General features: G+C 42.6%; 1 protein-coding gene across 1 annotated transcript; it reads left to right on the top strand.

Moving 5' to 3' along the window:
- Window positions 1-3,577: 3,577 nt before the first annotated feature.
- Tbrg1 (transforming growth factor beta regulator 1) lies at window positions 3,578-11,413 on the top strand. Its single transcript, XM_038323836.2, has 9 exons — window positions 3,578-3,844; window positions 5,530-5,600; window positions 6,206-6,426; window positions 7,303-7,439; window positions 7,715-7,861; window positions 9,119-9,216; window positions 9,468-9,578; window positions 10,371-10,513; window positions 11,074-11,413. The coding sequence occupies exons 1-9, from the start codon at window positions 3,698-3,700 to the stop codon at window positions 11,217-11,219; spliced, it is 1,221 nt and encodes a 406-aa protein (XP_038179764.1). The 5' UTR covers window positions 3,578-3,697; the 3' UTR covers window positions 11,220-11,413.
- Window positions 11,414-11,955: the final 542 nt, after the last annotated feature.

Below are 11,955 nucleotides of genomic sequence, written 5' to 3'. Positions count from 1 at the left end.
CACTCACTCTAGAAGTCCTGCTTGCCTCACCCCAAGGAGCAGGTAGAGCAGTTTGGTAAGAGATTAGTAAGGATATGAAACCCCTGGAAACACTGTGATTTGCCTGTCCATCTTGCTCTGAAGACACCTTCAGCCTTGTCAAACCCTCCATTGCCTGCAAAGGAAGACAAGAAATGACTTTAACTTGCAGTCTGCTCATGGGATATAAGGACAGAAGCAAAGACAATGAATGGAATCTTTAGGGGACAAATACACTTTTAATTATATAAACTGGCCTCTTTTCCACAAGGGCTCAAATTATGGACTATAAACATTTTCACAAGTCTTAATAGTTCAAGAGATTCCACGTCTTCACCTACAGCCCACAACTGAAGGACAGTAGGTTAAGGGGCTCGCTGTCAAGCCTGACGACCTGAGTTCAATCCTGGGACCCAAATGATAGAAAGAGAAAATTGACTCCTGCAAGTTAGCTTCTGATCTCCACAAGCAAATAAATAAACAAACAAACAAATGTTAAACATGAACGTCACGTTGATCCATGTTCTCCGTTTCACTACTCCATCCTTGCATCTAATTACCAAAGCTTTGCTCTGATTCCACAGGCTGTGCTTTACCCACAATACCATGGTGCCTCTTAATGAAAATTTTTAGCTGTATGTTATGTATTTCTTGAGAGAATTTTTAAACAAGCCATTTAGATCCCTCTTCATATAGGTAAGTAGAAAAGTCATGTTACTTCTGACAAACTCATGTAAATTTACCTAAAGCAAGCCAAGAGCTCACCGATGGCACTAATAAAAGTCTTGTGCAATTAATGAAAGCCCAACTGCTCAGTGAGTATAGAAGCCTTTGGTACTGTACACGCTGCCCACTACTTGAGTCTTTCTCTCCTCTTGCTTCCCCATTAGATAAAAAGATGGATGGACATGAGCGGTGGAGCCAGGAGCAAGCAGCCCTAGGAAGCAGCCCAAGCCCTGTTTTTGTTTGTACAACTTAACCAAACTACTTTAAAATTCTATCCCCAGCTTTCAATTTTAAAATTAATAGAATGACTGGACTGTACTATAGAATGACATAGCCTTCTTAACTAACAGACAGACATGAGATTAGTCATTGCACTTTGAAAACCTCAAATAGAAATTAGATACGAGGGAACCAAAACAAACAAACAAACTACAGCTGCGTTTTGGTAGTTGTGTCTCCTGACAACAGAATGTGTCTTTGTAGTTAGAAATCCTTGAAGCTACGAATAAGTAGTTCCTGCTATAGCAAAAACCAAAACATCAGGGCACTTTGATGTACACATACCCTAGTAAAGTATCTCCGTCCTCAAAAGATCTCTCAGCTCATTATAATAACATTTACATTCTAGTTCTGATAATACCACCACACCTCCTCCTCCTTTTCCCTCCCTTCCTCTTTCACCTTCGTCCCCAGCCGTTTAGCCCCTGAATATTTCTAGAGAGGATCATGGGAAGAAATACCATAAAATGGAAATATGATCATCATGCTTTGAGAAGAAGAACATGTCATCTTACTTCACGAAGATGTTACTCACTTCTAACTTCATTAAAATCCACAACACAGAACTTTCTGGACTACTGTCCACATACACACACCCCCAGACAGCACACTTCTGTCTCTCTCTGAAGGGCTTGCTTTGCAGGCTAAATAAACTCCTGTTTAAATTCTGTCTCTACTCTAGACTGAATTCTTTCCTTCTGTAGACTGGAAGCTAGAAGCCAACCCCATTAGCAACTACACATAGCTTTCACTGTAATTTACATGTGAGAAGCATGTAGCACCCATGCTTCTCACAACACTGAGTATTTGGACATGCAATCTCCCCTCCAGGGTGCCCTTCTCTGCCATTCACTGTGCCAACAACTGCTTCTATTTTAGGGTGCCCAGGAGAGTCTCTTTCAAGAATTCTTCCTATTTTCTTCCTCTTTCCCTAGATGGATATTGCCATACCTAGCAAAATCTACTGCAGAAATAAACTTTCATACTATTATATTATATCAATTAAGTTTTCTAACAGTTGTGTGTCATAGTAGACACTAATCGGCACAAATGAGTGAAAGAACAAGTTAGTCAGTAGCAACACATGGTTTGGAACTCACAAACTCATTTACATAGTCCAATATCAAAAGGCCTTGGCCACAGAGATGTGTGTCACAAGAACTGACCCAAAAAGTCAAACAATGTACAAATAAAGTCAGACAAATCTCAAAGTCTATGAGAACAAAACACAGCTAGACAAAAAAAAAAAAATAGACAGCTAAAAATAACATTTTTAACAAGAATAAAGTGAATTTCAATTACCATGACTGTTTTCAGGTTCCAAGATAAGATTCCAGTACATATTTCCTAAGACAGTGTATTTTGTAGGCTTTCATAATTCTGACAACTTCCAAAGCTAAATCTACAGAACTGCCATGGGTACATTTGTGAAGGCAATGTTGCATCATTAGACACACTCGGGTCGATCAAAAGTCATTTATAACACGGGCAGTCACAGGAGAATATCTACAAGCTTTTTCTTTGTGTAAAATCCATTTTGTCCAAGGGTGGCAATAATCTCAGCACTCAGGAAGCAGAGGCAGGCGGATCTCTGTAAATTCAAGGCCCACCTGGTCTACAGAGCCACAAAGAGAGACCCTGTCTTAAAATACAAACAACAATAATAAATCCATTTTGTCAATACTGCAACTGTTTTACAGCTTTCAGAGATGAAGTACCTGGGTCACTTACTTTACTCTGTTGTTTTTATTAGTATTAGATTTTTCTTTAGTAACCAGAGAACTTGTAAATTAAATCTTTCTGAGTTTTCATGTACAACCTTAAATGTCTAGATTTTGAGAATTTAATAGCAATTCCCTTCTGTATCAGGACACTACTTTGGAAATTCCACCCATCTCATTACTTATATTGTTTTCAGAGGGAAAAAAAAAAGTGAACAAGAGGCTCAGTCAACTGGTTTGTGACGCTGCTAAAAGAATGGCAACCTGCTGTCCAGTCTGGGACAATCTTGTACTTAAAGATTTGTCCGCTGGCCTTAGTTATAAACATTAAACTTAACTATTAAAAATAATAATAATACGGTGTATGTGAACAGAAATACTCTTGGTTTCATTCAAAAACCACTGACCGCCGACTTTGTGCTAACATTTTATTAAAACTGTTTGCTAACTAGACCGCAAGCTTTGGAACAATCGAGATCTTTTTTTTTTCCCCTATCCCCAAAGTTCACAACACTTGTGTAAGTAGAATGGGAAGCTGAGTTCCAGCACTAATACTCAAGTCTCCTAAAACCCAGGAAGGTCTGCTCAGAGCAACTGGAAAACGCAGACGTTGACTCGCACCCGTCTGAGCGCAGAGAGAACGGGAGAGTCCGCAAGTTTTTGTTTTTAATCTGTAGTCCTCCTCCCAAAGCCACAATAACACCCGGTTAGGACCGGTCCCTTCCAACCTCAGCTTCTCCCCCGCAGCCCTGAGCCACACCCCTCCTCCAAGTCAGCCCAGACCCGGACCACCCGCAGCTCCCAAGCCCGGAAGTTACACGTGGCCACAGTCTTGCGTAACTTCCGGCGGGGCTTCCTTGGGACCCTGACGCGGAAGTGCCGGGGAGTACCTGCTGGTGTCACCTCCCCTCGATGCCCCCCGCAGCCCCAAGCCCCCCAGCTGGGGCCGGATCATGAGCCTGCTGGGTGGCCTGGCTTCCGAGCCGCGCACCCCGCTGTCCAACAAGGCCAGGATGAAAAAGCTCCCGAAGAAGAGCCAGAACGAGAAGTACCGGTTGAAGTACCTGCGGCTGCGCAAAGCTGCCAAGGCTACGGTGTTTGTGAGTCTGGGTTCAGCCGCTCTCTCCCTGGGACTGTTCTGCCCACCTGTTCGTCGCCTAGAGAAACAGTGTCAGGCCAGCGTTAGTTTCATCACCTGTCCTTGGATAAACTGTCATTTCTCTAGTCCGACTGTCTACTCCTCTGTAAATGAAGACTGCAAAGTGTCCCGCCAGTAAACTGTAAATCATTACCTTTTTGCTACGTTTCAATTTTCTAGATGAGCTCAGTATTAAGTGTCTTTTAATGCGAGAACACTGAAGCTCAGAGAGATGGTTTGCCCGGACTCCAACTCGAATATCCTGATTACAGTTTATGATTTACACTACACAGCCTAATTCCTAAGCCCGCCCCAACCCGTGACTGACACCTTGCTTAAATAGGCCCTGAATCTTTGAGTTGTAGCTGCCTTTGATGAGTCTTTCAGGTGTTTCTGCCTCCCCTCTTCCTGATGCTGGGGAAATTTAAGTCGTCATGTAAGGTCGCACACTATGGCCCTGTTTTCGAGGTGTATCTGCACTTCCTGCCTTAATTGTAGGGATTTCAGATTTAGTGAATGAATTGTTTTGCCCTCAAGACTTACTAGGGTCTGATATGTCTAATACTCAGACTATCCTGGCTTAACCTGAGTCAGCTCGGCTCTTGGAAATAGGCCTACGTTCCAAATGTTCTCACACATCTGAATCAGTAGTTTAACTCTTGTTTCTACAAAATTTCAGTTAAATATAGGCCTTTTAGATGCATCAGGGAAAGCTTGAACATTAAATGTTATCCCTAAAACATTAATATTTGTATGTGTTTTGAAAAAAATTAAGAAAAGTAAATGAAGATCGCAACACCTTACTTACTGTTCCCTTTCATCACTTCCTGTCAGAGCTGCCTAATGCTTACAATTTATTTTAAAGATGATGGTTCTTTAAGTATATGAAAATCTTGTGAAGCCAGAGGATGTTTTAAACACTGAACAAAGTTCCACCTGTAAAGCACTAATGGGCGTTTCCTTCAGAACTGGTTTTAAGATAGACTGAATCATCAGTAAAGAATGGTGATAAGGAATTTATACACAGTATTTAATTTCTTTTAGATTGTAAAGGTCAAGGCTGATGAGCATAGCTGATACTTAGACTTCTGTAGTGGTGTAATTCTGAGTCTAGGTAGTGTATCATTTTCTCTCCAAAGGCTACACTAACTGGAGTAGCCACATACCTTGACTGGCCCAATATATGACAATCCTGGTGTACCATACTGTTCTGACATCACATTAAGAATGCCCCTATTCATCGGAAGGTGTCCGCTCACTGGATAAGAAATTATGTAATTCCTCTTCCTGAAGTAGAACCCAAACACTTTACCTACAGATTAATTTCGTTTTATTATTGATGTGTGTGTGCTACCAAACGCATGTAGAGGTTAGCAGACAATTGTCAGGAGTCATTTCTCTCCTTCCACTATGGGTTCTGGGGATCAAATCAAGTTGTGCTTGCATGGAAGGTGCCTTTCCCTGCTCAGCCACCTCCCAGTCCTGTGAAGATGTACTAATAGCTTGTGTGCAGAGTAGAATAGCATTTCCCTTTTATCCTGAAGCACAGAGGGGTTTTTGTTTGTTTGAGATATAGATCTTGTTCCCTGAAAATGGCTTCATTTTTAAATTCATTTGATGTGATTACAGCCCATTTTTTTCTTAAAGGAAAATGCTGCTATTTGTGATGAAATTGCTCGTCTTGAGGAAAAATTTCTTAAGGCAAAAGAAGAAAGAAGGTAAACTAGCTTCATTTTGTTGTTGTTATTTTTATTAGTGATTGATATGGAGATGTTTTTTTCTCCAGTGGATTCTTGCACATAGCACAACCACTTGAAGCAATACAAAGAAACTCCAAACCTGTGGTGTTTCTACCCAAGCTTTGTTGGGCTCTGATGGCAAGAGAATTCTTCCTCCCATCTTTCTGACAGAGCCTTCTTCTACATGTAATTATCACTTCCCAGTTAGGAAAACCAAGGGATAAAATACATAATACTCATTCTACAAATATTCAGTCTGTACTTCCCTATGCAAAGCACAGTGGGTGTGTGGACACCTCTACCTCCTGTGAACACCCTCAGACACCTCAGGCCTTCCACCCTAAAGGTAGAAGAGCCCTGCTGGTGCAAGAGAAACTCTAGCCATTATCTCAATTTCTTGAGTATTGATTATCCTCTGGGGCTTCATTGTCTCCAGGTTCCAATAAGAACCTTATTGTTTGAGTGTGATAATCATTGTATATAATTCTGTACTTCCCAATACTTAAGTAAAATGATGAATTGAGAAAGAAAAGAAAAAGAAAGACAGAACGTCACGCCTCTCCTCCCATTCCTCTCAACCTCAGATACTTGCTGAAGAAGCTCCTCCAGCTTCAGGCTCTAACTGAAGGGGAACCCCAGGCTGCAGTTCCTTCCCACAGCTCCACTTTGCCCCTGGCTTATGGTGTGGCCAGCTCTGTGGGAACTATCCAGGGAACTGGGCCCAGCACTGGGGCCGAGGAACCATTTGGGAAGAAAGCCAAGAAGGAGAAAAAAGAAAAGGGCAAAGAGAACAACAAACTGGAAGGTATTTTAAGAAGACAGTGTATCCATTGTCTCAGTGACTACACTGATAACTAAGACCTCGTAGACCAACTGGTAGACACAGGGCCACATGTGTTTTATAAAGTTCCTTAAAGTCCCCGAGAAACGTGTCCTATAGAAGCTACTTTGGAGAGATCCTTGTTAGACCTGTTAGACAGGGATAAGCAGCCAGAGGCCTCTGCCCCTCATCTTGTGCCCCTGCTCCCTGGACTGCATTCATTGCTCTTCCCTAAAGGCAAGGAAATGGGCAAGGTGGCCTTTTGAGCACACTGCTGTCAGGAATTCAGGAATTCCTGGTAGCACAGTTGAAGAGTACTTTAAACATGTAAGATTTTTAGCAGCACAGTGCTTATGTTAGAATTGGTTATTGTTATAGGCTGTTAGATACTTGGGCTTTGGGGGGACGGGTCCATATGGCTATTTAGTGAATGCAGATGATATCTCAGTTACAGCTGGTGATTCAACTTAGTGATTTCTCAACTTGACAATTTTATGAAAGCAGTATGCATACGGTAAAAATTGGACTTTGACTTTTGATGTTAAGATAGTGATATGCAGTGTGATATTCTGATATTAGCTAATAGCATCAGCTACAGCTCCTAGACAGACACATACTTGCGGAAACACTTAATACTCCACAGTGTACTCTGTTGCCATGGTACTTGTTAATTTAAGTATATTATATGTCTTAACTTACAGTATTTTCAACTTATGATGGGCTTAAGGTATAAAATGCCATCATAAAAAGCATCTGTATAAGCCAAGATTTGCTTTCTGCCTTTACCATTCATATGTAAATTTCCCCTCCCCTTGGCAATGGAAGGGACCTAAAGTGGGTGACCCCAGATTTGCGTTTCAGTTCTGAAGAAAACATCCAAGAAAAAGAAAATGGAGGGAGGTGCTCGCAAGCTGGTTCGGCCCATTGCCCTGGATCCCTCAGGACGGCCTGTGTTCCCCATCGGACTAGGGGGTCTAACAGTGTATAGCCTAGGGGAGGTGAGTGAGACCAGCATATAGACAGATAATCAGAACCATGGGAGTGGGGTTGAGCCTTCCCTGTTCCCACTGGCAGCAGCCCTTTGCTGATCCATACCAACCCCAGAAAATCTCTCATCCCTATGAAACCAGGTCAGTTTCGCCTGCTCACAGCCATCACTTCTGTTGGATTTGTCACTCTTTGCAGCCCCACAGTGGCTCTAAAGGCCACCATAGTAAACTGGGCCTCTACAGCCTTAAGTGACCTGAACTCAGGATTGGGGAATCTTTTATAGATCATCACCAACCGACCTGGCTTCCATGATGAGAGTGCCATCTACCCTGTGGGCTACTGCAGTACTCGAGTGTTTGCCAGCATGAAGTACCCAGACCAGAAGTGTCTATACACCTGTCAGATCAAGGATGGTGGTGTGCAACCCCAGGTACCCCTCCACATGATTATTTTCCTCTGTTGTTACTTCTTTCTGTTTTGAGAACTTCCTTTATCCTTGGCTTTTTGACTATTTACTTATTCTGACAGACTGTAAGATACTATAGTCGCCATTTGTACAATACCAAGATGCAGAAAGTCTGGCTAGCTCTGTCACAGCTCTACTTCTGGGTGTTTGATGTGGGATACAAATATGTTTTAAATTCACTAGATGATATCTTTTCCTTAAACCATAGTAATTTTACCACACGTACTGTTACTATTTGAAGTTAGAACGAATTGGTTTAGGTTAAGTACAAATTCAAACAGAGATCATTTGATAAATTGTTGCCTCAGCTAAGATACAAGGACCCTCAGGCAAAAACAGCAGTGTCAGAATTCCTTGGTTTCCTCTCTGATACAGCTGCTAATCAAGAGCACTGAGCTGGAGGCATGGTAAGGATCCTTGAGTTGGAACCTGAGCCTGCCTAACTGTGGGAAACTCATCTCTGTCACAGCTCTGGTTGGTGGAGCTGGTGTTTGACATAATTTCAGCCAAACAGCCTCCTCCACAGAAAGTATGCTAATAGGGAAAGTTACCATTGTGTGCTGTACCACATTTTCAACATCTATAAGTACAGCGCATATCCAATCAGAGTCTCAGTAGAATTTTAATGAAAATCACATGATTCTTCATTTCCTCTGGGAGACAAAATGCTAAAAAAAAAAAAAAATTACTGCTCTTAGGTCACTAATCAAACAAGATTCTATTTTTAGTATAATATGAGTGATCTATAATAAAAATTTGGCTTCAATTTTTCTTCCAACATTAGGTGACTTTAGTTTGATAATATCCAGTATTGGCAAAGATAAAGAAAAACAAATACACAGTGAAAATTGGTAAAGTATCCTTTGGCCCAGAATATTTTTAGGTACTCTTGTATTTCCCAGACAAATAGAGCATGACATAGAACAACGTGTTCATTTCTGTAAAATACTAGTTTTATTTGGACTTGGGGCTGTAAGTGGATAGAAAGGTATGGAGCAAGTTCAGTGCCGACCGAAAGTCAAACAAGATACAGAGAATCAGAAGTCACAGGATTTTCTCTGTTTACTTGGGATTGAATTTTTAACAACATTGTAAGATGCTTTTGTGCCAGTCTCCTGGCATGTTGGGCAGCAGCTCTAGAGACTGGGGCTGTTGAAAGGAGTCATACAACTCTACCTCTCTCCCCTTGTAAATTGACCTAGTTGTTCCTGTCATTCTCAGTTTGAGATTGTTCCTGAAGATGACCCCCAGAACACCATCGTCGGCTCTTCTGCAGATGCTTGTTATGAAGAACTGGTCAGGGCCATCAGTGTTGCAACGTAAGTTGGCCACCAGCTAGAGGACTCACAAAAAGGTTCACCATTGGTATAGTTGAGACTTTTTCTTTCTCAGTGCCTGGAAGTCTCTGGCTTTATAGATACCTAAGCTGTATCCTTAGACTCTTCAGCTGCTGGCCTCAGAGGATGTTAGGAAAGCCGAAGTGTGGTGTCTGCTCATACTGCTGTTCCATTCTTAAGCCTGTCTGCATCTCCTCCTAAGCCCTCAAGTTAAAGCTCTCTCTTCTGCGTAGGGGGAAACTGATGCCTAACCTACTCTCATGTGGTGCTGAGTTCTTCGGGTTTTCCCACCCAATCATCCACAACCTGATCCAGAGTTGTCCGGAAGCTCAGAACTGTGCCAAGTAAGTGGGAGCCAAAACTGTTCCACTGGTAGGCGCTCAGCTGCCCACTGACCAGTGTCCTAAACTGGAAGTTACTACTTTGTTCGTGTATGCATTGCTGTGTCAAAGGTGTGCTTGCGCTTGCACCTTTACCGTGTGCCGCAACGCTGACCCATTTGTCCATCTAGACAGGTGAGCAGGAGCCAGTTACCCAGTGTGCTCCGTATCCAAAATGCTTGAGGAGACTGCTTCAGTTTTGGGTTTTTTTAAGACTTTCTATGGTGCACACCTATAATTCCCATACTTGGGAAGCAGAGACAGGTGGATCTCTGCATTCCTGGTCTTCAGATCAAGTTTGGGCGGTGGGGTCGGGGGGATGACTTTATATGCACAAGAGGTAACTTGGAGACAAAACCTAAATCTAAATAGGAAATCCAGTTGTTTGCTATACACACTACACATACACCCTGGACAGTTTTATATATTTTTAGTTCACCTTCATTTTAATTGTGACCATCCCATGAGGTGTAGAATTTCCCATTGTCTTCATGGTTACACCAAGTGTGTTGGAGTATTTTGAATTCTCAAATTAAGGCTGCTCAGTTTGTGCCATTTTGTGTTCTGTGGAGCACTGTCACCTGTCACCAGAGGCTTGCCTGCTCAGGTTTGCTTGGGTGGTTTTTCTTAGCTGATGCTTTTTAGATATGTAGCGGGGGAAGACCAGATGAAAAAAAAAAAAAAAGCTTGATCCATTTGGTAGGAAGGGTTATTGTAGACTAACAGATCTCCAGGATGGCTCCCTTTGGTCCACAGTTACCAGTGGGTGAAATCTGATGCGTGCAGACCCAGGAAGGGGCAGCTCTCTCAGGAACTGCCAGAGAATGATGCAGCTATGAGCCTTGAAGCCTTTCAGACACAGCCCTTTGATGATGACCATGAGGACACCATTCTGCCAGGTATCTTAACTTTCCCTTTCTGGTTTGAACACCGACCATCATTAGACTACTGCATCCTCATCACACATTGGCGTGCAGGAAGTAGCATGCTTCATTGAGCCAGCCATAGAAAGGGAGAGTAAGGGGGACGGGAAGCCTGCCTGGGGCTCCCATGTTGCTCACCCAGAAACTTCACTGTCTCATTCTGTAACTTAAGTGAGACTCAGTGCAAACTGGCAGGGTTTGCTGCACAGGGAATAAAACTAAGGTGAAGGCAAAGGCCATGGTGGCTTCTGACCCTGCCCTATGAAGTGGTCAGGGGCTCGGGGATTTTAGGGTCATAAGGGTTTGTGTGTATGGCAGTTCACTACATCTGTTCATCTTTGTTCCGCAGTTAAAGGAAATACCTGTCTGTCTATTTACCAACCAAAGGCAAAACAGGGTTGAATTTTACAAGTATAAGGAATTGAGAGGCTGTATATGCATCCAAGCAAAACAGTCCTGAGATTCCCAGGCAATGGTGCGATTAAGGAATTGTTTTTTTTTTTTTTGTTTTTTTTTTTTTTTTTTTTTTTTTTCAGGATCCCTGGACCTGCCTGAGCTTCAGCATGAAGCCTTTGTGTCATCTTACCAGCCAGAGTTCCTGACACATGAGCCCTTGGTGGACACTGACCTGCAGCATCTCAAGTCTCCATCACAGTGTAGCCCGATGCAGTCTTCAGACTGAAGAGGGCAGAGCCCGCTTCCTTTCATCATCATGGAGTTTTTAACTTAAGCTTATTCTATGTGGAAGGAGGTAGCAATTGAGAAGCAGAGATGATATTAACACATTTCACCGAGGCTGTTCCTGTGCTGACAGTGTACCCTGGGATGAAACCTCAGTTGCTTTTATTTTTAGTAATAAATATCTCTTGACAGTTCTGCTTATTTTTGTCTTCTTGTAGTCAGGATATGATCATTTTTGCTCAGTTCTCCCTGAAGTAAACTTAAGTCTATATAAGCGTAGTCTGTTGGGCTGCTATAACAAATTACCATGCTCTGGGTAGCTTATAAACAACAAATTTACTTCTCACAGTTCAAGATGCCTGGTGATAGCTTGTCCCGGGTTCTTAGCTAACTGCTTTGCTTTGACTCTAAGTGGAAGGGAGATGGTAGAGCATAAGACTTTTAATCTCAGGACCGTGGGTTCGAGCCCCATGTTGAGTGCCAAATGAAGCACAACTGATAAAACCCTAGAGACAGAAATTGGGGTTCAACCTGAAGGTCAGAAAAGCAAAACAGCCAGCCACTGAGTCTTACATCTACCTCAGTCCAAAATGGTGATCCTGCCTCCCAGAATCCTCAGAATGAGATTGTGAGAGCTGTCTCCTCCTGTGTTATATTCCTCTCTAGGGCTGGAATTCAAGACATGCACCACTACCACCCAGTTTCTACGGCAACTAGTATGTCACCACTGCCTTGTC

This window comes from Arvicola amphibius, chromosome 3, assembly GCF_903992535.2.
Source record: "Arvicola amphibius chromosome 3, mArvAmp1.2, whole genome shotgun sequence".
Taxonomy (NCBI): domain Eukaryota; kingdom Metazoa; phylum Chordata; class Mammalia; order Rodentia; family Cricetidae; genus Arvicola; species Arvicola amphibius.
Note: the sequence above shows the minus strand (reverse complement) of the source record. Positions and strands in the feature narration are given on the sequence as shown.

Coding starts and splice junctions, on each gene's coding strand:
- Tbrg1 (XM_038323836.2), top strand. CDS start 3,698: ATGAGCCTGCTGGGTGGCCTGGCTTCCGAGCCGCGCACCCCGCTGTCC. Junction 7,862..9,118: donor ATGGTGGTGTGCAACCCCAG/GTACCCCTCCAC, acceptor TGTCATTCTCAG/TTTGAGATTGTTCCTGAAGA. Junction 9,579..10,370: donor GAAGCTCAGAACTGTGCCAA/GTAAGTGGGAGC, acceptor TTTGGTCCACAG/TTACCAGTGGGTGAAATCTG.